The 26,220-nt window shown below is 48.3% G+C and overlaps 1 protein-coding gene across 1 annotated transcript in view; it reads left to right on the top strand.

Annotated features, from left to right (window-relative positions):
- The first annotated feature begins 6,985 nt into the window (after nt 1–6,985).
- The window catches only part of LOC144945174 (transient receptor potential cation channel subfamily V member 5-like), a 32,618-nt gene continuing 13,383 nt past the window's right edge, over nt 6,986–26,220 (top strand). The window contains exons 1-9 of the mRNA XM_078873465.1: nt 6,986–7,198; nt 7,485–7,582; nt 9,155–9,277; nt 14,055–14,195; nt 14,446–14,544; nt 16,039–16,214; nt 20,700–20,846; nt 21,673–21,885; nt 25,370–25,456. Coding sequence (XP_078729591.1) covers nt 7,092–7,198; nt 7,485–7,582; nt 9,155–9,277; nt 14,055–14,195; nt 14,446–14,544; nt 16,039–16,214; nt 20,700–20,846; nt 21,673–21,885; nt 25,370–25,456 — 1,191 coding nt within the window. The 5' untranslated portion in view covers nt 6,986–7,091. The remainder of the gene's footprint in view (nt 7,199–7,484; nt 7,583–9,154; nt 9,278–14,054; nt 14,196–14,445; nt 14,545–16,038; nt 16,215–20,699; nt 20,847–21,672; nt 21,886–25,369; nt 25,457–26,220) is intronic.

The following is a 26,220-nucleotide window of genomic DNA, read 5'->3' on the forward strand; positions in this document are numbered from 1 at the left end:
GTCCACCAAGACACGGACCTCAACACCCCTCCACTTTGGGTCATGACTTGATTTGTGTTTTCTTGTCCACCTCCACCGTCAGCAGTGTGGGTGTGTGGAGCGAGGTGCAATGCTTTGATTTGTGTAGACCAGGGTTGTCCAAACTTTTTGCAAAGAGGGCCAAATTTGATAAAGTGAAGATGCCCGGGGGTCAATAGTTTCTTCTGACATTTTTTTAACCACAAAAGTTACGTTAAAATACACACTGTTATAAAACAATTTTCATTGTCACAATTACCTTTATTTTTCAAATGACAATGTAACCAAATATAAGCCACTCAGGCAGACGTGAACAACTCTAAAAACACAATTCTGCCTTTCATTCAGTCAGATAACTTTGAACAAACTGTATAGAATACCTTAAATTTCCATGAGTTAAATATCTTTGTATCATGAACATTTTAAACAGGAGTAATACGTAATGCAAAGTGGTCTGTTATCATTAAACTTTAAAACAAGTGAATTTTGCCCTTGTCTTTTACAAGATCTTTCAGAAAGCAATAGTTTCTGTCACATCTACAGGTACATAACATCACCAGTTATAACCAAATCTTATTCAAGAGTTTAATAAAACAAGTGCCATAAGTCCAAGTGCATTAGTGTGCTTTAGGCTTTTCACTGTTAATAGTGACAGATGTTACCGTTCAAAACACTCAATTTCAGATTGATCAAGGAACAGATAACTTGCTGACACTAATGAGAAGGGTGATACTGAGATCTAGATTTCAGTAAAGAGACCAGGTCTGGCTTGAGGGCAGTGGTTGAGATGCGTAAAATGTCACGCAAGTGGGAGTCATTCATCCTTGACCTCAATCGGTTCTTGTTTAAGTTCATGACTGAGAATGTCTGCTCACACAAATATGTGGAGCCGAATAACCTCAGCATTTTCTTAGCGAATGACCGCATTTCTGGAAACCTACTTTTGTCCAGCTGCCGGTAAAAGTCAACAAGAGAACACTGCTGGTGTTTTCAGCGGCACTCATTGTCACACTGCAGCTCAATGAACTAACTCCAGTTGCAGCTGTGGAGGAGCATCATCAGGGTCCACGGAGAAGGGAGAAGAGAAAAGCAACATGTCCTTTTCAATAACTGCAAAGTCCCGAAAGCGTTTGTTAAATTACACAGAAAGAGATGTGATAGCTGTTGCATAACTCTTCATTTGCGCACCGATGTTGTCCTGTGGGAAACTGTCAATGACCTCTTTCAAAGCTGGGAAGTGCGCGGTGCAGGGCTCTGTTTGGGACAAGTGTCTTTGGAAAAGTTGCAGTTTGGTTCCAAAGGCCTTGATGTGAGCGTATAGCTGGCTCACCACTGCATCTTTTCCTTGAAGATTAACATTCAGCGCATTCAGATGCTTCGTTATGTCAACCAAAAAAGCCAGATTTGCCAGCCATACAGGATCGGACAGTTCTTCCATTGGTTGTCCCTTCTCACCCAAGAAAATTCCAATTTCCTCTTTGAGAGAGAAAAATCGCTGCAGTGCGGACCCCCGACTTAGCCACCTCACATCGTTGTGATATATTACGTCACCGTATTCAGCCTGGATGTCACGCAAGAACTGCTGAAACTGTCGGTGGTATAGAGCTTCATAGCGAATAGAATTGATTGCCTTTGCCACTGGTTTCATAACATCGTCAAATTTGAGATGTTTGGCGCAGAGAGCCTGCTGGTGAATGATACAGTGAAGTTTAATAGCGTTACCTGCTTCTTCGCTGACTTTATTGCAGATCAGTGTGGACGATCCACTCCTCACCAGCCATGGCAGGCGCACCATCGGTAATGACCCCAGAAACTTTACTCCATCGTAGTTTCATATCATCAACAGCGTCACAAACAGAAACGAATAAATCTGTTCCTCTGGTTTGCCCTTTAAGGCTTTTAAGGTCAAGCAGCTCCTCTGTCACGTTCATGTTGTCATCAACTCCTCTTTAAAAAATAACTAGTTGTGCAGTGTCAGATGCATCGGTGCTTTCATCGCAGACTAATGAGAAATAATCAAAAGCCACTCCCCTGTCCCCCAGTTGTCTTTGAATATCTGACGATATGTCCTCAACTCTCCATGCCACAGTGTGGCGTGCCAGACAAACATTCATAAATTCTTGCTTCTTCTCGGGCCAAATGTTCTCCACCATTTTCATGACACAGTCTTTGATAAACGCACCTTCAGTAAAAGGTTTGCCATGTTTAGCTATTAACATGGGCACTTAGTAGCTGGCTTTGGTGATGTTTTCCTTTGACTCACAGGCCCGCGTGAAGAATCGCTGTTGCGATGCCAGAGCAGCTTGGAGTTGCTTCACTTTTTCAGTGCGGTCACTCCCTGTTAGCTTGTCGTATGTTGTAGCATGTTTAGTCTTGTAGTGACTCGTTATGTTGAAATCCTTAAACAAGGCAACCGTCTCTTTACAAATTAGACAAACACAATTGCCTCGATTTTCAGTGAAGAAGTATTGTAATTCCCACCGCTCCTGAAAGCGGCGGCCCTCACTGTCAACTTTTCTCTTTTTTTTTGCAGTCGCCTTGGCAGAAATTATTCGAGAAGGGTTCGCGGCACGGATGCAGAGCCAGATAGCATTAGAATGGTGCTGCCACCGTGTGGTGAAAGGAGGAATTACATCTTTAAAGTTTTATGATTTATTTATTTTGACAGAGCTAGCGAGCCATAAATTACACATTATAAGACCGAAGCTGCGGGCCGTATGAAATCTGACCGCGGGCCGTGATTGGCCCGCGGGCCGGACTTTGGACATGCCTGGTGTAGACCGACTGCCGGTGTCGGAGCCTTCTCCTACATTAACATTAGCTACCCCGCCCATCTCTAAACCTTTATAAACAGCTCTTTGATTGGTGTAGACCTACTGCTCGTGTCGTCGCCCTCTCCTACATTAACATTAGCTGCCCCGCCCATCTCTAAACCTTTATAAACAGCTTGCCCTCACAGGCTAACCTCCCTGTTCCTGATGACGACCGCTTGTGTTGCGATCGAAACGTCGTCATTTTTTTTATTCACTTTATTTTTATTATTGCATTATTATTTTTTTCTATCTACGTGACTTTACCGAAAGAACCATAGAATATGAATTCCTCCTGTCACGAAAGTTTTAAGTCAAAATTTAAGCACTGTGATACAAAAATGTCGTGGCGTCTCTTGGCCATATGTAAAAATGTTGCTGTGGGGGGGGGTCTAAACACCCATAACACCAAGTGTCAGAAATTGATAAAGAAATTTAGAAATAGGCTGTTGATTTAGCAAATGTCATTTACTCATTTCCACATTGTTAACAAAGTTACCTTCCAAATGGACTTACATCATCCGTTTGGCCAGTCGCTGAACCTCGGGCAAAAAAAAATCTCTACAAATCGAAGCGTACTATATTATTGCTCGAATTTCATGAGATGAGATCACCCATTGTGTGATCCCCAGATGCGAGGTGATTTGTTCACTTGCTGCGCGAGATTTTGTATTCATTTCAGATATCGGATGAGGCCGATTCAGTTTGCCCTTCGGCCGCATTGATGATCACTCGAAGCAATGTATTGAAAAGGTTCTTTCAGGCCACCGATTGGCCTCGTTGCTTGTTGTTTCCTCATAATGAACTTTGATGAGTGGTTTTATTATCGAATAATAGGCTTGACCCATGAGATTGCAGGCATTAATAAACGGTTCTTTTCAATGTGCAACAATGTACCCTAAACATACATTTAAAATCTGCTGAAATGGTACATTTGTAAACTATGTATTTGGATTGTATTATGGCATTGAGTAGCGTAATAACAATTTTAATGTGTCAATTTTATTGAGGGACTGTGTTGTTTTATTGCTGTGGTTTGGGACTGTTGTTTTTCTGCCTTGCCCAAACTTGCATTTAGTGTTGAAAAATCGGTAGGAATTGATATACTTTTGCTATTTGTTCTTACATTGTATTTATTTTTGTTTATTTTTAGTGACTTGCTTACATTTCCTACACTTTGCACTCCGATCGCTGTTTCTATTGCTTGACGTTCATTGTTAGTAAATGTATTTTTAACTGCACCGAATTGTTAAACATCTTAACAACTGTTTTGTTGCCAGAAAAAAGAAGGAAACCCCTATTATCACCTCCTGTTTTATTGCCAGAAAGAGTCAAACCTATTCTTATTTTTCCCATCGGTCGCACTGTTACCGAGCCGTCAAACTCAACAAAGGTAAAAAAAAATCCTCATCTGGGTTTCCAGCAGAGAGTGAGAAACAAGATCACACAGAGTGCACTCGTGGCGAAAATCAACACGGGGAGACATCTACTGCGCAGCGCGAGAATACCATTGAGAAAGGAATTTGCTGACACGATGCATTGCCCATCTGTCACGTATCTGTCCTGACCAATTATGTGGCCCGCCCAGTTCCGAGAAAATAGCCCGCGATGAGTTTTTAAAAAAAGCAAAGCGACAGCCTTGATGAAGTCCCCTCGTCAATTAAATCGCTCATCGGATTCCTCCGGTATAAATACATATTCTGATATTTACCGTTCATTTATTACCGCTCGTTCCATATTTCTTGTTACGTTTGCAGTTTTGCTTGAAGAAGGCCGATATTGCAAACCGCGTAGTTAAAGTTCCAGTTTTGTAATCTAAGTCACCTCGCTAAGCATTTTCCCCAAGTTGACAGCAGTCTGAACTTTGCTGTTGTCTAGTGATCGATTTGTGCACAGTAAAAAAAAACGATTTATGTACATGCTCACATAGCTCACTGTTCGCATACCCATCTATACCTCATGCCATAGAGAGTCAGATATGCGGCATTGTACTTTACACGAGATATCAGAGTTATCTTTGATTCTGTGGACAATTCAAAAATGCGTATTAAAACCTATTTATACCTTTCCGCTTACTAAACGTTCAGTTCATTTAGTAAATGGCTTCAAAAAATGTATTTATGATGTAATAATTTGTACGCTGCCTGCTGCTGCTGTTTCCTGTACATCGCTTAGAGATCCTTGATGAAAAGCCGCGATATGAATGGAGTTATTATTATGTGCATTACACATTGGATTGCATTTTCATTCTTAGCTTTGTATGCTCTGCAAGGTCATGCAGCGTATATCTCAATTGCAAAGAACAAATGCATTCCCTTAGGCCCTCTGGAATAATTGGTTCACCAAGCACGTGTTCACATCCGAGATGTGATGTAACACGGACAATGATTCAATCTAATGCGTAACAATGTAGGAACTAAATCGTAACAAGAGCACATACATTTTGACTTAAAGCTTTCGTGACTGCAGGAATTCATGTTCTTGGGTCTTTCGGTAAAGTCGCGTGGATAGTTTTTTTGTTATTTTCTTTGAACTTATCTACGTGACTTTACCCAAAGACCTAAGAATATAAGGGCACAATTTATCAACAAACTCAATGAGGGCCTACGTCTTCAATAAATGCAGTGGATAGCAAAAGGTTCGAACCCTCGTCCTCACATTCCACGTAGGCAGCATGGCAGGGATTCCATAGCCGTCAACCCACACGGTTTACCCCGTATTCTTGCACAAGAAAATTGAGTTTTCAGGTCCATACGGAGTGCAGCCGTTTCAATACGGGCAAAAATGATAAAAACGTGTCTATTTGTTTGTGTTTCTCCCCCTCGTGATGGGACTTTGCAGGATGAACGTTGAGATTGATAATGGGCACGGGGTGACCACTAAGGTGTGACTTGGTCTGTAACAAGGTGGGGCACTGATAAGGGGTTGACAGCTATGGAATTCTATACAAGGAAATCTGTCTGCTGGGCCGATTTAAAATAAACAAATAACAGGCAATTTAGAGAACTAACGTAAAATATAAGAATATATATGGCAATTAACCAAGGTGAATGCTTAATTTCAAAAGATGGAAAATAGACTTATTAAACATCCCAATGCTGTAATAGTTCATTCACATTTCAGCGATGTTAATGTATTGTCCCAATGATGATGACGGCCGCGTGACTCCGCAGAGGCAATGGGCGCGCTCGCTCTATCGCACCAGAGACAAGGAATTCAAAACGGGAGTTTGCAGAAATTCGGCCGAGAGTTGCGCACTAGCAACTTTACACCAACTCCGCACGGATGACTCGCAACTCAATGACAACAAAACTAACACGAACACAGGAGGTAGAAAGAATGACATCGTGAAAGAATGGAATTGACACGAACGGTGGGAGTATGCCGTCACTTATAGTCACTTTAAGATGTTTTCTTGTTCATGTTTTTGTTTTTTTGTTTGTTTGTTGCGGTTGCACCCGATTCAAGAGCCGAATGGCTCACAGGACTATACCAAATCAATGAAACAAAAGCAACGAAACGCTGCTGTCACTCTTGAGCGAACACGACACGGGGAAGATAAATGATGACATTCGAATCAATTTCGCTTCAAATTGAGTTTTTAGCTTTCACCGGCTCCCGTGAAACTCCCCACCAAACGCGTTTTAGTTGCGGCAGCAGCAGCAGACGCAGCAGCGGCGGCAGTGGCTGCTGCTGCGTCCGGCGTGGCGCGATCCTGAGCGGCCTCGCCCCTCGCGTGCCCGCGGCCTCGTGCGCGCTCTGGCCCGTGGCCCCATGTCACCTCCCTGGCAAACCGGTTTGCGTGCGTGTGCGTGTGAACATACAGGTAGGGGGTTTTGTTTTTAATATATCCCAGTGGGAGGAGGCAATCACTCGCCTGACCAGTCCAGTCACATTTCCACCCCCCTCACCCCACCCCACTTTGCAAGATAATGACCCAAATATTTACGATCGTAAATCGAGGCACAATCTGGACGGGTGCCTCTGTGCCACGCCGTGCCTCGAACTCTCTTCGCCCCTCCCTCCTCCCATTGTCTCCTCCTCAAGCTCCTCCTCCTCAAGCTCCTCCTCCGTGTCATCGTCGCTCACCGGTCACAGCGCAATTCTCGATGTCTTTGGGCCCCCTGAGACGTCCACTCGAGGAGACGTGAGGCCACTCGGTGACGTGAGGCCACTCGGTGACGTGAGGCCACTCGAGGAGACCCGAGGCCACTTGCAAGACGAGAAGCAGGAGGGGCGGCAGGGCGCAGCTCCTTCCCAGCGATGTTGGAGCGTGGATTTCTGGGTGGCCTCCTGAGCCGTGCAATGAACCTGCAGCAGCAGATCGCGGTGAACGCAGAGGACGAACTGTACCTGCTCCAGCACAAGAAGTGAGTCCTGCCCGGCTGTTGCGGTCCGCTGCGCCACTTGGTCCGGTAGTCGAGGAGGGTTCCTCCTCGTCACCTGCTCCAACACGAGTGGCGATTTCTGTGCGTCGCAGGCGACGAGCACGGTGGTGCGACAGGTGCTCGGACCCGTGCCGTGTCAAGGGGCCTCTCCGCTTGTCGTGATCGATCTGTGCTGGTGGAACGTTTCCATGATAATCATTAAGTTATTCCCGTGACCCCCCCCACTCACGCTGCCCTTCCTGTGGCCCCCTACGGCTCCGTCTCGCAGGATCCGGGAGACCCCGCTGTTCACGGCCGCCAAGAGCAATGACGTGGAGGCCATCGACAGGCTGCACAAGCAGGGCGACACGGACCTCCTGCAGCGCGGTGAGTGGCACACGAGGAGGGACACGGAGAGCAATAGAGACACTGGAAGACAGAGAGATACAGAGACACGGAGAGCAATAGGGACACGGTGAAGACAGAGAGACACAGAGAGACACAGGGATCTGGTGAAGACAGAGAGACACAGAGACACGGAGAGCAATAGGGACACGGGGAGACACGGAGAGCAATAGGAACACGGGAAGACAGAGAGACACAGAGAGCAAGAGGGACACGGTGAAGACAGAGAGACACAGAGACGTGGGAGGGACATGGAAGAGGCATGAGACATACGTCAACACCGGGCAGCAGAGGTAACAACGCAGACATGGAGAGACACAGAGACCCAGAGACACGAAGGGACTGATGAAGACGTATTCGAGAAACGTCAAGGGATAGGGAAAGACGCCGTAAGGTGCAGTGTATTTTATAACTGATTACATTACCGGCAAAAATCTGTAATCTTTTATTTAAGATGGAACTTTTAACATGCGTATTTGGTGTTGTTGCTATTTAATTTTTTGGTTTGTGGTAACAACAAAAAATTAACGTTTTTATTTAATAACAAAAATGTTTCAATTCAAGTTAAGAAATGTTTACAATGAAAGGAAGGCGGTGGGCAAAAAACATTATTGCTTCTGAAGGCCACGATCCACGAGGGCCATCGCTGCTGATCACGATCACAAGCAGGGACATGACCGATGAGCCACAGTAACGGCTTGGGGAGAGTTCTCAGATGTCAGGATGTGGCAGCAGCGGTGGCCACGCTGCCCTGTGTGTGTGTGGAGCCCCGAAGTGCGATGGGCGCGTCGCGTGTGCCCATCACGGGGTGTAACGCGTGGGGTGTCTGCTGTGGGGTGGTGTAACGTGTGGTGCGGTGTGATGTCTGATGCGGTGTGGTGCAGTGTAGTGCGTGTGCTGTAATGCGTGGTGCGGTGTGCCGTGGTGTGGTGCAGTGTGGTGGGCGTGGTGTAACGCGTGGTGTGGTGTGGTGCAGTGTGCTGCGGTGTGGTGTAACGCGTGGTGTGGTGTAACGCGTGGTGTGGTGTAACGCGTGGTGTGGTGTGGTGCAGTGTGCTGCGGTGTGGTGTAACGCGTGGTGTGGTGTAACGCGTGGTGTAACGTGTGGTGCGGTGTGATGCGGTGTGGTGCGGTGTGGTGTAACGCGTGGTGCGGTGTGATGCGGAGTGGTGTAACGCGTGGTGTAACGTGTGGTGTAACGTGTGGTGTAACGCGTGGTGTAACGTGCGGTGTGGTGTAACGCGTGGTGTAACGCGTGGTGTAACGCGTGGTGTAACGTGTGGTGTAACGCGTGGTGTAACGTGCGGTGTGGTGTAACGCGTGGTGTAACGCGTGGTGTAACGTGCGGTGTGATGTAACGAGTGGTGTAACGTGCGGTGTAACGTGTGGTGTAACGCATGGTGTAACGTGCGGTGTGGTGTAACGCGTGGTGTAACGCGTGGTGCGGTGTGATGCGGAGTGGTGTAACGTGTGGTGTAACGCGTGGTGTAACGTGCAGTGTGGTGTAACGCGTGGTGTAACGCGTGGTGTAACGTGTGGTGCGGTGTGGTGTAGGGGTGCTGGGCGAGACGGCCCTCCACGTGGCCGTGCAGTGCGAGAACCTTGGAGCGGCGCTCGCCCTCCTGGACGCGGAGCCCACGCTCATCAACGAGCGCATCACCTCCAGCCTCTACCAGGGTAACCACGCACTCCACCATGGTAACCACAGAGCAGCAAGGTAACTACTCGCTCTACTGTGGAAATCAGAACGCAAACTCTGGTCATCCTCGCAGCAGCGTCTTTTGGCTGGCCATCGAACAAAGACGGTCGATGCATCGCGCGCTTTCAGATGCAGCTTCTGCAGCCGTCTGGAATGCTCTTCCTTACAATATTAGGTCGCCACTGGGATCTATGCACGTTTAAATCGGCTAGAATGAACACTCATTTATTTCGAACAGCTTTTTGGGGTTAGTTTGTTGTCCTTCTGCTCCTCCGATGAGCACGGTTGACTACGTACGGTGCGAAAGAAGTTCAACATACATACAATCATGAGCTTCTACCTTGGAAACCATTTTCAGGGTACCTGACAGACCTTCACGGCTCCTGTAGCGGCCTCGAGGAAACAACAAATCCCCTCCATGCTTCACTCTGAGAGAATCCCACTTAGGTCTGTTATCCAGCCTCCACCATCCAGACGTGGGGATTACACCACGGTGCCCATATGCTGTACAGAAGAAAATATACATTTTACAATATGAAAAATAAGAATAGGTTTTACCCTTTCTGACAATGAAACAGGAGGTGTTGAGATGTTCAAACACCAAATAGAAACCTTATGCAAGGAATCAAGTCTGCATTAACCCCACGTACTTGTGGTGAACGTACAAACAAACTCTGATAATATAATCTTGGTTTGAATTTTTCGTGACTGCAGGAATCCATGCTCTTTGGTTCTTTCGGTAAAGTCACGTAGGTATAAAATAAGTATATCTCTGATAATATATGATGCGTTGTCTTTGAAACTGGTTGACCTACACCAGAGACAGTCTTCTTGTGGCCTAGTCTCACCACGCCACAAGGCGAGCAGCACACAGACAATGTGGCCTAGTCTCACCACGAACAGCACACAGACAATGTGGCCTAGTCTCACCACGCCACAAGGCGGACAGCACACAGACAATGTGGCCTAGTCTCACCACGCCACAAGGTGGACAGCACACAGACAATGTGGCCTAGTCTCACCACGAACAGCACACAGACAATGTGGTCTAGTCTCACTACGCCACAAGGCGAACAGCACACAGACAATGTGGCCTAGTCTCACCACGAACAGCACACAGACAATGTGGCCTAGTATCACCACGAACAGCAAACAGACAATGTGGTCTAGTCTCACTACGCCACAAGGCGGACAGCACACAGACAATGTGGCCTAGTCTCACCACGCCACAAGGCGGACAGCACACAGACAATGTGGCCTAGTCTCACCACACCACAAGGCGAACAGCACACAGACAATGTGGCCTAGTCTCACCACGCCACAAGGCGAACAGCACACAGACAATGTGGCCTAGTCTCACCATGCCACAAGGCGAACAGCACACAGACAATGTGGCCTAGTCTCACCACGCCACAAGGCGAACAGCACACAGACAATGTGGCCTAGTCTCACCACGCCACAAGGTGGACAGCACACAGACAATGTGGCCTAGTCTCACCACGCCACAAGGTGGACAGCACACAGACAATGTGGCCTAGTCTCACCACGCCACAAGGTGGACAGCACACAGACAATGTGGCCTAGTCTCACCACGCCACAAGGTGGACAGCACACAGACAATGTGGTCTAGTCTCACTACGCCACAAGGCGGACAGCACACAGACAATGTGGCCTAGTCTCACCACGCCACAAGGCGGACAGCACACAGACAATGTGGCCTAGTCTCACCACGCCACAATGCGGACAGCACACAGACAATGTGGCCTAGTCTCACCACGCCACAAGGCGGACAGCACACAGACAATGTGGCCTAGTCTCACCACGCCACAAGGCGAACAGCACACAGACAATGTGGCCTAGTCTCACCACACCACAAGGTGGACAGCACACAGACAATGTGGCCTAGTCTCACCACGCCACAAGGTGGACAGCACACAGACAATGTGGCCTAGTCTCACCACGCCACAAGGTGGACAGCACACAGACAATGTGGCCTAGTCTCACCACGCCACAAGGCGGACAGCACACAGACAATGTGGCCTAGTCTCACCACGCCACAAGGCGAGCAGCACACAGACAATGTGGCCTAGTCTCACCACACCACAAGGCGAGCAGCACACAGACAATGTGGCCTAGTCTCACCACGCCACAAGGTGGACAGCACACAGACAATGTGGCCTAGTCTCACCACGCCACAAGGCGAGCAGCACACAGACAATGTGGCCTAGTCTCACCACGCCACAAGGCGGACAGCACACGGACAATGTGGCCTAGTCTCACCACGAACAGCACACAGACAATGTGGCCTAGTCTCACCACGCCACAAGGCGGACAGCACACAGACAATGTGGCCTAGTCTCACCACGCCACAAGGCGGACAGCACACAGACAATGTGGCCTAGTCTCACCACGAATAGCACACAGACAATGTGGCCTAGTCTCACCACGAACAGCACACAGACAATGTGGCCTAGTCTCACCATGCCACAAGGCGGACAGCACACAGACAATGTGGCCTAGTCTCACCACGAACAGCACACAGACAATGTGGCCTAGTCTCACCACGAACAGCACACAGACAATGTGGTCTAGTCTCACTACGCCACAAGGCGAACAGCACACAGACAATGTGGCCTAGTCTCACCACGAACAGCACACAGACAATGTGGCCTAGTATCACCACGAACAGCAAACAGACAATGTGGTCTAGTCTCACTACGCCACAAGGCGGACAGCACACAGACAATGTGGCCTAGTCTCACCACGCCACAAGGCGGACAGCACACAGACAATGTGGCCTAGTCTCACCACACCACAAGGCGAACAGCACACAGACAATGTGGCCTAGTCTCACCACGCCACAAGGCGAACAGCACACAGACAATGTGGCCTAGTCTCACCACGCCACAAGGCGAACAGCACACAGACAATATGGCCTAGTCTCACCACGCCACAAGGCGAACAGCACACAGACAATGTGGCCTAGTCTCACCACGCCACAAGGTGGACAGCACACAGACAATGTGGCCTAGTCTCACCACGCCACAAGGTGGACAGCACACAGACAATGTGGCCTAGTCTCACCACGCCACAAGGTGGACAGCACACAGACAATGTGGCCTAGTCTCACCACGCCACAAGGTGGACAGCACACAGACAATGTGGCCTAGTCTCACCACGCCACAAGGTGGACAGCACACAGACAATGTGGCCTAGTCTCACCACGCCACAAGGCGGACAGCACACAGACAATGTGGCCTAGTCTCACCACGCCACAAGGTGGACAGCACACAGACAATGTGGCCTAGTCTCACCACACCACAAGGCGAGCAGCACACAGATAATGTGGCCTAGTCTCACCACGCCACAAGGCGGACAGCACACAGACAATGTGGCCTAGTCTCACCACACCACAAGGCGGACAGCACACAGACAATATGGCCTAGTCTCACCACGCCACAAGGCGAACAGCACACAGACAATGTGGCCTAGTCTCACCACGCCACAAGGTGGACAGCACACAGACAATGTGGCCTAGTCTCACCACACCACAAGGCGAGCAGCACACAGACAATGTGGCCTAGTCTCACCACGCCACAAGGCGGACAGCACACAGACAATGTGGCCTAGTCTCACCACGCCACAAGGCGAACAGCACACAGACAATGTGGCCTAGTCTCACCACGCCACAAGGCGAACAGCACACAGACAATGTGGCCTAGTCTCACCACGCCACAAGGTGGACAGCACACAGACAATGTGGCCTAGTCTCACCACACCACAAGGCGGACAGCACACAGACAATGTGGCCTAGTCTCACCACGCCACAAGGCGAACAGCACACAGACAATGTGGCCTAGTCTCACCACGCCACAAGGTGGACAGCACACAGACAATGTGGCCTAGTCTCACCACACCACAAGGCGAGCAGCACACAGACAATGTGGCCTAGTCTCACCACGCCACAAGGCGGACAGCACACAGACAATGTGGCCTAGTCTCACCACGCCACAAGGCGGACAGCACACAGACAATGTGGCCTAGTCTCACCACGCCACAAGGCGGACAGCACACAGACAATGTGGCCTAGTCTCACCACGCCACAAGGTGGACAGCACACAGACAATGTGGCCTAGTCTCACCACGCCACAAGGCGAGCAGCACACAGACAATGCACACAGACGATGCACACAGACAATGCACACAGACGATGCACACAGACAATGCACACATCAGAGCATTTATAGCTCAGGGTGAGCAGCTATATCATGAGATACCTTTTTGTTTCGACATATTAACACCTGTTTTATTGCCAGAATGGGTAAACCCTATTCTTATGTGTCATGCTTTGATACTGGCAAAAAGGTCCCATGATCAATGTTACAATATATAATAAAAATCACAATTTGTTTGTACCCATAGGTACAGTACGGTGCATTCGCATATGTTTAATGTTTCATAAGTTCTTCTTGAAAACGAATTGTTCTCTCTATGTCGGGATGTTGTTTTCAAATAAGGCTTCGTTATCCACAAGCCTGCGTGCAAGCGAAAGGGTTTTGCAAAGCTTAACGATAAACTGTGGACTATTTGCAAAAAAACGGTGTCACTTTCCCACTGTTTATTACAAAAGATTCCCACCCCCCCCCCCCCCCCCAAAACCATGAACCACCGATGGCTTTCAACGTCAGGTGGTACCGACGAGTGAAAAGCTCTGCTTCCGAATCGAAGCACGTACGGCCCCGTGTGTCCCCGCAGGTCAGACGGCGCTGCACACCGCCGTGCTCAACCAGAACGTGGAGCTGGCGAAACAGCTCCTGGCGCGTGGGGCAAATGCAGTGTCGCCGCGTGCCACCGGCACCTACTTCACCGACAAACACCGCAGCCACGCTCACTACGGTACACCCACAGCGCACTGACGCTCGCCGCGGTGCGACCACAGTATTGCACGTACCGCCGCGGTACAACAACGGATAACCGCATTCACCGCGGCACCAGAGTTGACCGTGGCGAGGAATTTCAGTGGTTTTAGCTATCCGTCGGCAGGAAATTCACACGGTTCGTGGATCTGCAAAATCCCTACCTCTAAAGCTCTGTATAACGAGTGGTCACTGCACGACACGTGCTGCGTGTGCCACGTGCCCCCCAGGCGAGTACGTGCTGTCATTCGCCGCGAGCACGGGGAACCTGGAGATGGTGCGACTCCTCCTGAAGCACGGGGCCAGGGTGTGTGCGCAGGACTCCCAAGGTAAGAAGCTGCAACCTCCTGGAAGTGCCCTTGTCCCCCGACCGCACCGGACACTTAGACCCCAACCCCTTCTTAAATGCGACGCTCAAAACGTTGAGCGGCCAAAATCCTTGGATGCTCAACAAGGAGACATGGCGAGCTGGCGATCCTCTACCCCATCAGCCCTGCCCACTTTTACAGAATCACAATCTGTATTTGTACTGCAGGAAGAATGCGATGAGCTATGAAGCTCTTTTTCAAAGATGTCTGGTCGGGCACGGGGTAAAAACATCATGACAACAACAAACACGAAAGTGGTGCAAAGTACAAGAAAGGTAAACAAATTACCCAAACACAAATAAATAAAACAAAACCATCCCCATCCTACCAGGCAAAGCCCACTGAGGTATTCACTTATTTTTTTTAAGTGACCTGGCCACAAATTATCGCTCAACAAAGTGCCTTATCATTTGGACATTTATAGCAGCAAAATAATGTTTAAAAAAAATGGTCTAAACGCATGTTTCTAAATGTGGTGGGAAAAACCGGAGGACCAGGAAAAAATTTCAACACGAATGGTCTCGCTCATAGGCCACCCACCTACTCCACTACCAATGCTGTCCACTTACCAGGTAGTCCCACCCCTTTGCTATATTTTGGTGCGATAATTGTCCAAATGATGGGGCCACTTTGTTGAGCGATCATTTGTGGCCAGGTCACTTCTGAAAAGTAACCTAACACCTCAGTGGGCTTTGCGTGGTAGGATGGGGATGGTTTAGTGTCGTATTTGTTTGTGTTTGGGTGATTTGTTTACCTTTCTTGTACTTTGCACTCCTGTGTGTTTTTGTTTACTGTTTGTTGTTGTAACGTTCTGACCCGCCCCTCCAGTATACTCTTATATAAGCGCACAACTTTATCTATCTGTGATGAATGCTGCACTTTCCGTCGTTTTAAAACTTCAAAACGGAGCATCGTGTGCTTGCGTGAATGTGTCGTTCGTGTGCAATTCTTTTTTCGTGGCTTTCCTGGCCGAAGGCCGTAAATGGTTATGAGGGGCACCGCAGGCACCCCCGAACAACCCCTAGTAGATTAATATTCTGATAAGTCAAGCGTGAGGGCAGAAAATATCATACTGGGACAAAATTCCAGACTTTTTTTTGCAAATGTTTCGTGATACCTCTGACAGCAGGCCTGTTCTGGTCGAAACCAAAACATTCGGTAGCTTTAGTCCAACACTTGGTCAAACATGCAAGCACCTTGTTCCACACCTCCACGTGCGAGGCGAGAAGCATCTCGTTCTCTCGCCGCCGCCGCCGCCGCCGCCACCACCAACAACAACAACCGCCATTCGCCACGGCGCTTGTAACAGGCTAAGTGCACTTTAAGGCCACGTGAAGTGTCGAACGCCCGCTGGCAGGAGGTCAAAGGACAGACCCAGGTGCCACGGGTTGACTGACTGAGATGACCGGCTGATGCGCCACCACCATGCGCCCATTGTGTGCTCCCACAACTCAGGCAACACGGTCCTCCACACCCTGGTGCTGCATAAGAACCGCATCATCGCCTGCCAGATGTACGACTTCATCCTGGCGAACACACAGAGGGGCAAGGGCCAGCCTTGCCCGGAGGCGGTGCTCAACTGCAAAGGCTACACCCCCCTCAGGCTCGCTGCAGCCAAGGGCAACGTGGTGGTGAGAGCCTCATCCTCCCGCAGTCACCCTGAAACCATCCTTCGCAAAAACGCACCGCTTACATCATCATGGCCAGCCGTGATACAAAAAATACCGCTGGATGCAGGCTTTCATCAAGCCATCGTCATAATTCATATTGCGATAGCTGTCAACCCATACGGTTTACCCCGTATTCTTGTACAGGGAAATTGAGTTTTCAGGTCCATACGGCGTACAGCCGTTTCATTATAGGAAATAAAATGAAAAAAAAAATGTCTATTTGTTTGTGTTTCCTCCTTGTCATTGGACTTTGTAGGATGAACGTTGAGATGTATACGGGGCACGGGGTGACCACTAAGGTATGAATTGGTCTGTAATAGGGTAGGAAACACTGATAAGGGGTTGACAGGTATACCACCAGCACTACCATCAGCACCATCATCAGCGCCACCACCATCGTCACCAGTACCATCAATACCAAAACAAAACAAAGATCCCCGGTATAGCCTTGAACAGACTGTTGGGGCAAGTCCTGTGAGCGAACACCGATGAAGGCCGAACGGTACAGGAGGGGGTGGGTGGCCAGCACTATTCCCGACCGCCTTTGTCTTCCTAGTAGCGATGTTTATACCGCACCAGGTTACTCATTAGAGACTGAGTCGACCTAAGGGAGGCCCAGTACCAGTTCAGATATATAAGGGCACGGAGTCACCACTAAGGTGTGAATTGCTCTGTAATGAGGGAGGAAGCACTGATAAGGGGTTGACAGGTATGATGCACATGCAGTCGACTATCGATTTATCCGGCACTGCGCGATTGTCCGGCTGTCGCTTCTCAATGTTATCCGGTGGTCCCGGGCCGATCCGGCAAAACCGCTCCAAGGGCTGTAACCCAGTTACACAAGTTGTTGAAACGAGAGTGTAGTTAGTACTGCGTACATCACCCCATGCAGAGTCTTCTACATTAGAGTGGTAAGTACGGCACAGTAAATACAGTAACTTTTTACAGGAGGATATAAATTTGTGTCTATTTGTATGCTTATTTATGTCAATTTCATATAGTTACTGAATTAAAAAACAAAACAAAAACATATACACAACACCTCAAACATGTTATGCAAGAATGTGCAAAAATAAGCTGTTTAAAATAATGATGTGGTGCTTATCCCGTGTTTTTTAAAATCCGGGGCAACCTGAACATTTTGTTTCCTCTGCTTATTCAGTTCTGTTTTGACACCCATCGGTATGCAAAAATGTTACGTTTTAGAGTGTTAAATTGGGTCACAAGAAATCTGGACCATCCTGAATATAAAATTCCTCCAGCCATTTTAAGATTATAATCTATATTCTTTTTCAAGGTTTTCCTCTTTCTCCCACAGGGCTACATTTGTGGATTGCCCACCGTCAAACTGTCTTTATGCTACTCTCATGCTGTTATTGCTTGCAATGCCATCTTAAAAATTGTGTGGTTTTTACCGACATATTTTCTCAACCTTTTTCCTAAAAGTGACGAAGTTCTGTGCATTCATTTCCTTGTTAAGCGTCAGGAGCGGCCACTCGTCCGTACAAGCGAATTAGGGCGGCCACCTAGGGTCCCAAGTTAAGTGGGGGGGAGGGGGGGTGCCAAATTGGAGGGACAAAATACAAATAAAAAATAAAAATACAAAATACAAAAAAAATACAAATAAAATAACGAAGATGTCGTTATTTCAATTCCCGTGCGTGTACAGAGCAAATATTAAGTAGAATAAATTTCTCAACATTTTTAAGAGTTTGTTCACGTGAAGTCTTTTATTTACTGCAAAAATGAATAGCATACATCGGACTGAAATATCATCTAGCTGTCGTGTACAAAATCTACTCTGAAAATGTCGCGTGTCTCTATTCGATCTGATCTCAGAAACATCGGTCTGACAGCCGGACGGACGCACAAACCCGAATAATTAGGCCTCTGTTAAAAAAAAAATCCGCTTACAAAAACATTAAATGTTAAATTAGGGCAACAAGTTGCCCAGTTTACCCAAAACACCTCAGCCTAGATCTGCCCTTGGGGTTTGGGGGTGGGGGTCGCCTCTTGCGTGGTTCACCATGGGCGCCAGTAGCTGGCAGCCCGTCTAGGGCCCCCCCTGTGAAGCGTCTGCATCTCTTTGTACCTCTCTCTCCTCTTTATCATGTCTTTCGTAGTTTCACAACAATTTGCTTTCTCCTTGCATCCCAACAGAAAGTACAGAATGTCTCAATACAACCATATCTTATGATACTATATACAACAGCAACACGTGCGCTTCATGGGCACAAACTGAGAAATTGAGGTCTATATATATATTTTTAAAGGCACAGTTGAAGGGGCGCCACGGTTCGAAATGTTAACTCCCTCACCTGGTATACAGGAAGTCGTCGATTCGATCGCGACCCTGACGCCTGTATATTTGTAGTTTGCATGTCTCTCTCCCCGTGGTCGCGTGGATTTTTCTGCGGGTCCTCCGCTTTTTCCCTCCACATTTAGAAACACGCATTTAGAGTGTACATGTCCACATGTCCACATGTCCACATGTCCACATGATGATAAGCCACTTCGTTGAGCTATCATTTGTGATAGCCAGGTGGCTATCAGTGGGGCCTTACCTGGTAAAATAAAATAAAAACAGTTTATAGTATGAGAAGGGTCAGTCACAGGCAAAAAATAGTACGAAGATCTTGAGGCTAGTTTATAGCAATTATTAAACGTCCCAATGGAGAACCCTCTTGAGACTCAATGAGACTTTACTCCATAAAGATAGGGCATTGCAACTCGGATATCCAGAGTAATGTGGGGGAGGGTGGTGGCCGATAACACATTCCTGCGGAGGGAGCTGGTAGGAACGTTGGGTTGCTCGGTCAATGGCCAGGGTCAACGGCGGCGTGGTGTATTCCGCAAATATGCCCGACTGTGAGGGCGGGCACAAGCCGGTGTGAGTAGGTTAAACGTTGAGTTTTTTAAGGGCACCACGGGGTGACCAGCCCCTCCCCACCCAGCCCCACCCCTCCCACCCCCCACCCAGCCCCTCCCTACCCTCCCCACCCAGGCCCTCCCTCCCCACCCAGCCCCTCCCTGCACGATGGACACAATAATCCCCTGTGGGCTGGTGTAACCAGGAGGTTCCTACCAGTAACATACATATACAGATAACCACCTAGTCAGTGCCTGTGATTACAGCATCACTGAACAACCCACCAAACCAGTAGGGAGAGCCGGATGAAGACAAGGTATTAAATGCACGATATTGTGTACCGACGCAGAATGGGAGCCAGTACAGTACGTACAATGTTTTTCAGACACAGTGTCACGAATGGGTGTGATCTAATCTAATGATTAATTGTATACAACATAGTTCATGCAAGTTGCATCTTACAATTGTTGAGCAACCGCGGATAAGCTGTAAGACTATAAACTGAACAAGTTTTATTTTATTTTACCAGGTAAGGCCCACTGAGCTGTGGAGCTCTTTTTCAGAAGCCACTTGGCCACAAGTGACAGCTCAAAGAAGCGGCTCATCATGTAGAAATGTACAGCAGCCAAATACTCTAAATGGATGTTTCTAAATGTGGAGGGAAAAACCGGAGGACGTGGAGAAAAACCCACGCGACCACAGGGAGAGACACGCAAACTCCAAATATACATACTCTTAGTTCTTTCGGTAAAGTCACGTAGGTAAAAAATGTAATTAAAATTAATAAAAAATAAAAACAATAAAATCACGACGTTTCGGAGGCAACACAAGCTTCCGTCTTCAGGTGAAATTGTCACAGCAAAAAATCTGTATCAAGTGGAGAGAAATTTCACCTGAAGACGGAAGCTTGTGTTGCCTCCGAAAACATTCTGATTTTATTTTTTTAATTTTTTATTAATTTTAATTTCATTTTTTACCTACGTGACTTTACCAAAATAACTAAGAGTATGAATCCTTGCAGTCACGAAAGTTTCAATTCTAGAATCCAAATATACAGCAGCAGCAGGCGTCAGAGTCGGGATCGAACCCACGACCTCCTACATACCGGGCTCTGCAGCTCTCTCTGTATGAACATGGTTTCAACCAATTAGTATTTGTCCATGTGGGAGGAAACCAGAACACCCGGAGAAAACTCTACGCATGTGAGGGGGAAACACTTAATCCCCTACAGATCAGACAGATTTTGTCAGTCCACACTTCTGTGTACTGCAGTGGTGGCCAACTTTCGTCTCGCGAGCCGCATGCGGCGCTTTAATACACCACACGCGGCTCTATCGAAGGGGCATAACGTAGAACGTTCTATCACAGTAACAGAAAAATGAATGTATCCCGTGCTTTGATGAAAACTGTAAATATATAAACGTATATATAACCTTGGCTGTTTGCAGAATTCACGAGTACTTTTTGCCTGTTGGTCTGTTACAGGTTGGCCACCCCTGCTGCGCTGCGTAGTAGGCGCGTGGCCTTCGGGCGTTAGGTAGGGGTCAACGTATGATGAATGTTCCTTGTCACCTCAGATGTTCAGGCACCTGGTGAAGCGTCGCAGAGTGGTGCAGTGGTCGGTGGGCACCATGACGTCCACCCTGTATGACCTCAGCGAGATCGACTCGTGGGAGGATGATCGCTCGGTGCTGGAGATCATCACCACGAGCCACAAGCCCGAGGTCTGACGGAGCGCGCCGCCTTGCGCCACCACCGCCACCGCCACCACCTTGCACCACCACCACTGCCACCTTGCGCCACCACCGCCACCACCACCTTGCGCCACCACCACTGCTACCACCACGGGCCACCACCACCACCACCTTGCACCACCACCACTGCCACCTTGCGCCACCACCGCCACCACCACTTTGCACCACCACCACTGCTACCACCACCTTGCACCACCACCATCTTGCACCACCACCACCGCCACCACCTTGCACCACCACCACCACCTTGCACCACCACCTAGCACCACCACCACCTAGCACCACTGCCATCACCTTGCACCACCACCACCTTGCACCACCACCACCACCTTGCACCACCGCCACCTTGCACCACCACTGCTACCACCACCTTGCACCACCACCATCTTGCACCATCACCACCGCCACCACCTTGCACCGCCACCACCGCCACCACCTTGCACCACCTTGCACCACCACAACCTTGCACCACCACCTTGCACCACCACCGTGCTTCTTTCTCAGAGAGGCACCGACCGCCACATGCTCACGTGATGTGTTTGTGCAATTTGTACTTTTATACTTTATTTACTTTTTTTGAGTGACTTGCTTGGCTTCCCGATATTTTGCTCTTCTATCGGTTTTTGTATCGTTTCTTGCTGAAACTCTCTGACCTGCCCCTACTGGACAAAACGAGCTTCACAGCTCATGGGATTCTTCCAGTCTCATTAAAGGTTCTGAGCTGGTGCTGGGCTAAACGTCCAAAAACGCCGGCAACTTGCTGACGACGGGGTCAAATTGCTTTGCCACCCCTCAGGCTCGCCAGATCCTGGAGATAACCCCCGTGAAGGAACTGACCATAATCAAGTGGACGCAGTATGGGCGGAGCTACTTCCGCATGTGGACCATGCTCTACATGGTCTACATCACCAGCTTCTCACTTGCCTGCATCTACCGACCCCTAATGATGCGCACGGACAACGTCACGGATCCACGCGACGACGTCGTCCTTGTCCAGAAACCCCTGTCCGTACGTGGAAACTCTCAAGACTCGCTGCCAACACGTTAAACCTAACTCGCGACACCTCATGCCCACGCACACGTTGCTACCTATCAACACTGTGCAGAGCTACTAACCTTCAACAAATTATGGGCACCGCAGTGGCTAGACATTCACTACCTCGTCTGGTCTACAGGAGGTCGTAGGTTCGATTCCGACCCTGACGCCTGCTGTATATTTGGAGTCTGCGTGTGTCTCTCCCTGTGGTCGCGTGGATTTTTCTCACCACATTTAGAGTCAACATCACGCATTTAGAGTATTTGGCTGCTTTAAATTTCCACACGATAAGACCACCTCGTTGAGCTATCATTTATGACCAGTTAGCTTCTGAAGAGCTATACAGCTCAGTGGGCCTTACCTGGAAAAATGTTAAACAAAAATGTAAGTTTAAATGTACTCAACTGACAGTGCTACACAAGGACAAATAACAAAACACCGTGGCCTTAATCAAGTATATACCAGGCGACGTTTTGGGGAAATGGCCCTTGTTTAATAGCACATAAACCCTTCAAAAGCTACATTGTCAACACCACATTCCTATATATAACAACAACTCCGTAAACATCATACACAATCTTCATAATCTTCAACCTAATACTACACTCATTTAAACTACACCCTGTGTACACTGCACTGATAACCTGAGTGAACTTGCCGACTACTGGCACCAGCGGTGTCAATATCGGCCTCTATGGAGGAGGCTCGTGAAGTACGCTGCTGCTGCTGGGCAGTTGGAGGCAGTCGCCCTCCAACAACAACGGAGGGCAGAGGAGCGACGCTCACAACAACGAGCGAAGCGCCGGGTGGATAAAATACGGCGAGTTGGCACAGTAGGGGGGGGGGGTACAGCTGGGGGCATCTGCCAGTCATCTCAGTCAGTGAACCCGTGGCACCTGCTGGGTCTGTCCCGTGACCCCCTGCCAGCCAGCCTTTGACACTTTACGTGGCCTCAAAGTGCACCTGGCCTGGCACAGGTGCCATGGTGACGACACCGTCACTTAGTGGAGAATGTCGGTTATTGGTATTGGTGATAACCTGTGCACATTAAAGCCCAACACTACCGACTACACCCATGAAAACTACACCCTACGTACACGACTCATAGCTGTGCATGTGACAACCTACACATTAACCTACTCATCATTAAACAATTATAATGTCAACAACGCTGAGCTAAACTTTACACGAAAAATAATTTGACACTTGTTTTTCAACATAAACTTTAATACATACAACGCATTGTGATAACGTAATTTTTTCAAATTGTGTTATAACTTATTCAACGTAATGCTTACAATTTTGTAACCGCAAAGCCTTACACGATCTTTTTCATTTTACATAGCAGCCAAAAGTCCTCAAAAACGTGACACTTGTCACGATTAAGTTCGCAATTAATTTACTGTTAGACAATGTAAAACATTTAAACTTATAAAAGTTTAATTTTATAAATGTTGATTAGGCGCAAGCCTGGCACCTCCTCAAACCCCTCACATCCACAACCCTGAGGCAAATGTGTCTACATTAGATTCCGACATTTAATTTATTAATCCTGTACAAACTCTGTAACAAACACAGTGAACCATGACCGTAACGTATTTATTTAGCAATTTGTAATTCATTAATTGTAATGCCGAGAAAGCCTCGGGCCTTACCTTTACCACTGTGCATATTAATTCTGAGGGAAAACATCGTTTAACTTGTGATGCATTATTCTCACACAGTAAATTAAAACATATGAAGTTAATCTGTAAAATCACCTAAATATTGCCAAACTAAACTTGGATTAAACGCAAGCGAACGCATAAACAATTCTGAGGTAAACTTTACTAAAACAAATCTGCTTATGCAATTACTTGACAACACGTCATTACAGTGTAAAACAATAACGACTATTATTCAATTAAATTGCACATTAAAGCATTATTAAATGCAAAACGTAATTTTTTTACGAAGGTAAAATCAGTCTCATTCAATATGCACGTGTACCTTCCAAACTTTTCAATGCAGCGCAACATTTTAACACTACCAACCAACTATAACAATCTACAACTTTAGAAAATATCACACTCCACGATGCGAGTAGCTGTGTACGACCATTAGGAGAAAATAACAAACAACAAAAAAGTTTTGCTGGCTGGCGCGCGGGCGGGAAAGCCTCGCCAACTCGCGCCACGCCGGCCGTGTGTCGCACGCAAATGCGCGGGCGGGTGCGCGTTCAAATCTTCAGAACGTCCCCAGTAACCCAGTGGCCCTCACTCATTGCGAGGCCCGCATGGCCACTGGCGGCCCGGCCCCCCCCGGTGACCTTTAGAGCGGCCCCTGATGGTCCGGCCCCCCACAAAACGTGAAAACACCGCCCATCATCACCATCGTGCTGCTGTCAAACCTCCAATGGTTTCAAATAATGTGTGTGGCGGGCCCTCACACTAATTATGTCTTATCGGCACAAGTGCCCCCCCCCTTCTGAACATCAGTGAAGAACACTGGAATAACCTCACCCTCCGGTGATTAAATTCCATAGCTGTCAACCCCTTATCAGTGCCCTACCTTATTACAGACGAATTCAGACCATATTGGTCACCCCCGTGCCCTTTTAAATCTCAATGTTCATCCTTCAAAGCCCGTAATGAAACGGCTGTACGCCGTATGGACTTGAAAACTCAATTCCCCTATACAAGAATATGGGGTAAATCGTAATGGGTTGACGGGTATGAAATTCGATCCCACAATGGCCACCGCATTAACACGACTGCACTCAATGGACTCCCCTTTGAACACAAGTAACAACTGCCACCCAAACTCACGACTCACATCAGGGGCGAATATTTGAACCGGTCCTGGGCCTCCTCGAGGTCAACTCAGTACAAAAAAACATCAGAACCGGGGAGACAAAGGCGGCCGGGCGTGGTTCTGGCCACACCACCCTCCTCTTGTGCCATGCCCGACATTAATAGGCGCTCGCTAACATCACTTGCCCCGACAGCCTCTCTGTCCTGAAAAGGTTCAACTCGCCAGCAAACATGATTTTAAACAATTTATTTCATTTGCATCAGATCGCCGCCAAAGTTGAAATGTGTGTCATAAAGCCTCCACCACCTGACGCAGACAATTATTAAGCTGCCACGTGAATGAACGTGGTCAGTTTGTTACCGCTTCAGCCCACCGCCGGTGCGTTGAAGCAGTTAAAAAAAACTAAATGTAATATTGGTCACGAAGGCTGACGCGTTAAATTGACCCAGAGCCCCACGTGCCAATGTTGGCTCAACGTCAAACCAACTTTCTTCCATGTTTACTGGGTATTGTCCTGTGAAAGGGCCCATGTGAATGAAGTGTGCCAGTGTCGTGGCAAGGGCAAACTCCCTCCCCTGGGCACCAACACGTCTCGATACGGCACCGAAGAAGTGCCTCAATGCTCTGCAGAACTGACGGGAAGCTGTTTGACGTGGCCGTGCAGGAGAGCTACCAGACTCAGCAGGACTTTGTGCGACTCGGGGGCGAGATCGTCAGCATCCTCGGGGCCATTCTCATCCTCGTGCTGGAGGTGAGAGCCCACACAGAATGTGTTTATTTAGACTGGAGGAGAAATCCGATAATCTACAGAGCTCCTTATTTCACAGATGTCCAGGAAGGGGCACGGGGTCAGAAAGTAGAGGGGGAGCGAGAAGGCGTGCGTGCGTGTGATACAACGCAGCGAGGTGGCACAGAAGAGGTGTTGCATCTGCCAGTCATCTCGGTCAGTCAACCCATAACACTCGGGGTGGTCTGTCCGGTGACCTGCCAGCGAGCCTTCGACACATCTCAAATCAAGTCCGTTTACTTTTGGTTAACATGTGGCACCTTTCTGGCATATAAATCTGCCGGGTCAAAGCGCCGTCACTTGCTTAAACATAAAAATTAACTATTCTATACAGTTAAAAAATAACGATTATGAAAAATCGTGGCCTTAACGTGCACCTAGCCTGGCACAAACGTCGTGGTGGCGTCAACGCCACTTAGTGAACAGCGGCTGTTGTTGCGGATTCAGTGTGGTTGCGGGCGTTCAGGGATTTCGTGTTTACAAGGTCGCAGTGGCCCAGTGCACATGGCGACGTTGTGCCAACAGTCCGTGTTAAATGGAGGCTGTGCCGGCCGGCCTTTCATAAGTGCTGCTCGCTAACAGCACTTGTCCCAACAATCTGTTTTGACGACACGGGGGATGTTTGTTTTGTGTTTGCCCAACAATAATTATTAGAGTGGGGCGGTATGTTCCAGTGTGCCAGATTTATTCACTAATTTTCAGAGGGGGGGGTGGGGCAGTTTCGCTGA

This window comes from Lampetra fluviatilis, chromosome 36, assembly GCF_964198595.1.
Source record: "Lampetra fluviatilis chromosome 36, kcLamFluv1.1, whole genome shotgun sequence".
NCBI classification, from domain to species: Eukaryota; Metazoa; Chordata; class Hyperoartia; order Petromyzontiformes; family Petromyzontidae; genus Lampetra; species Lampetra fluviatilis.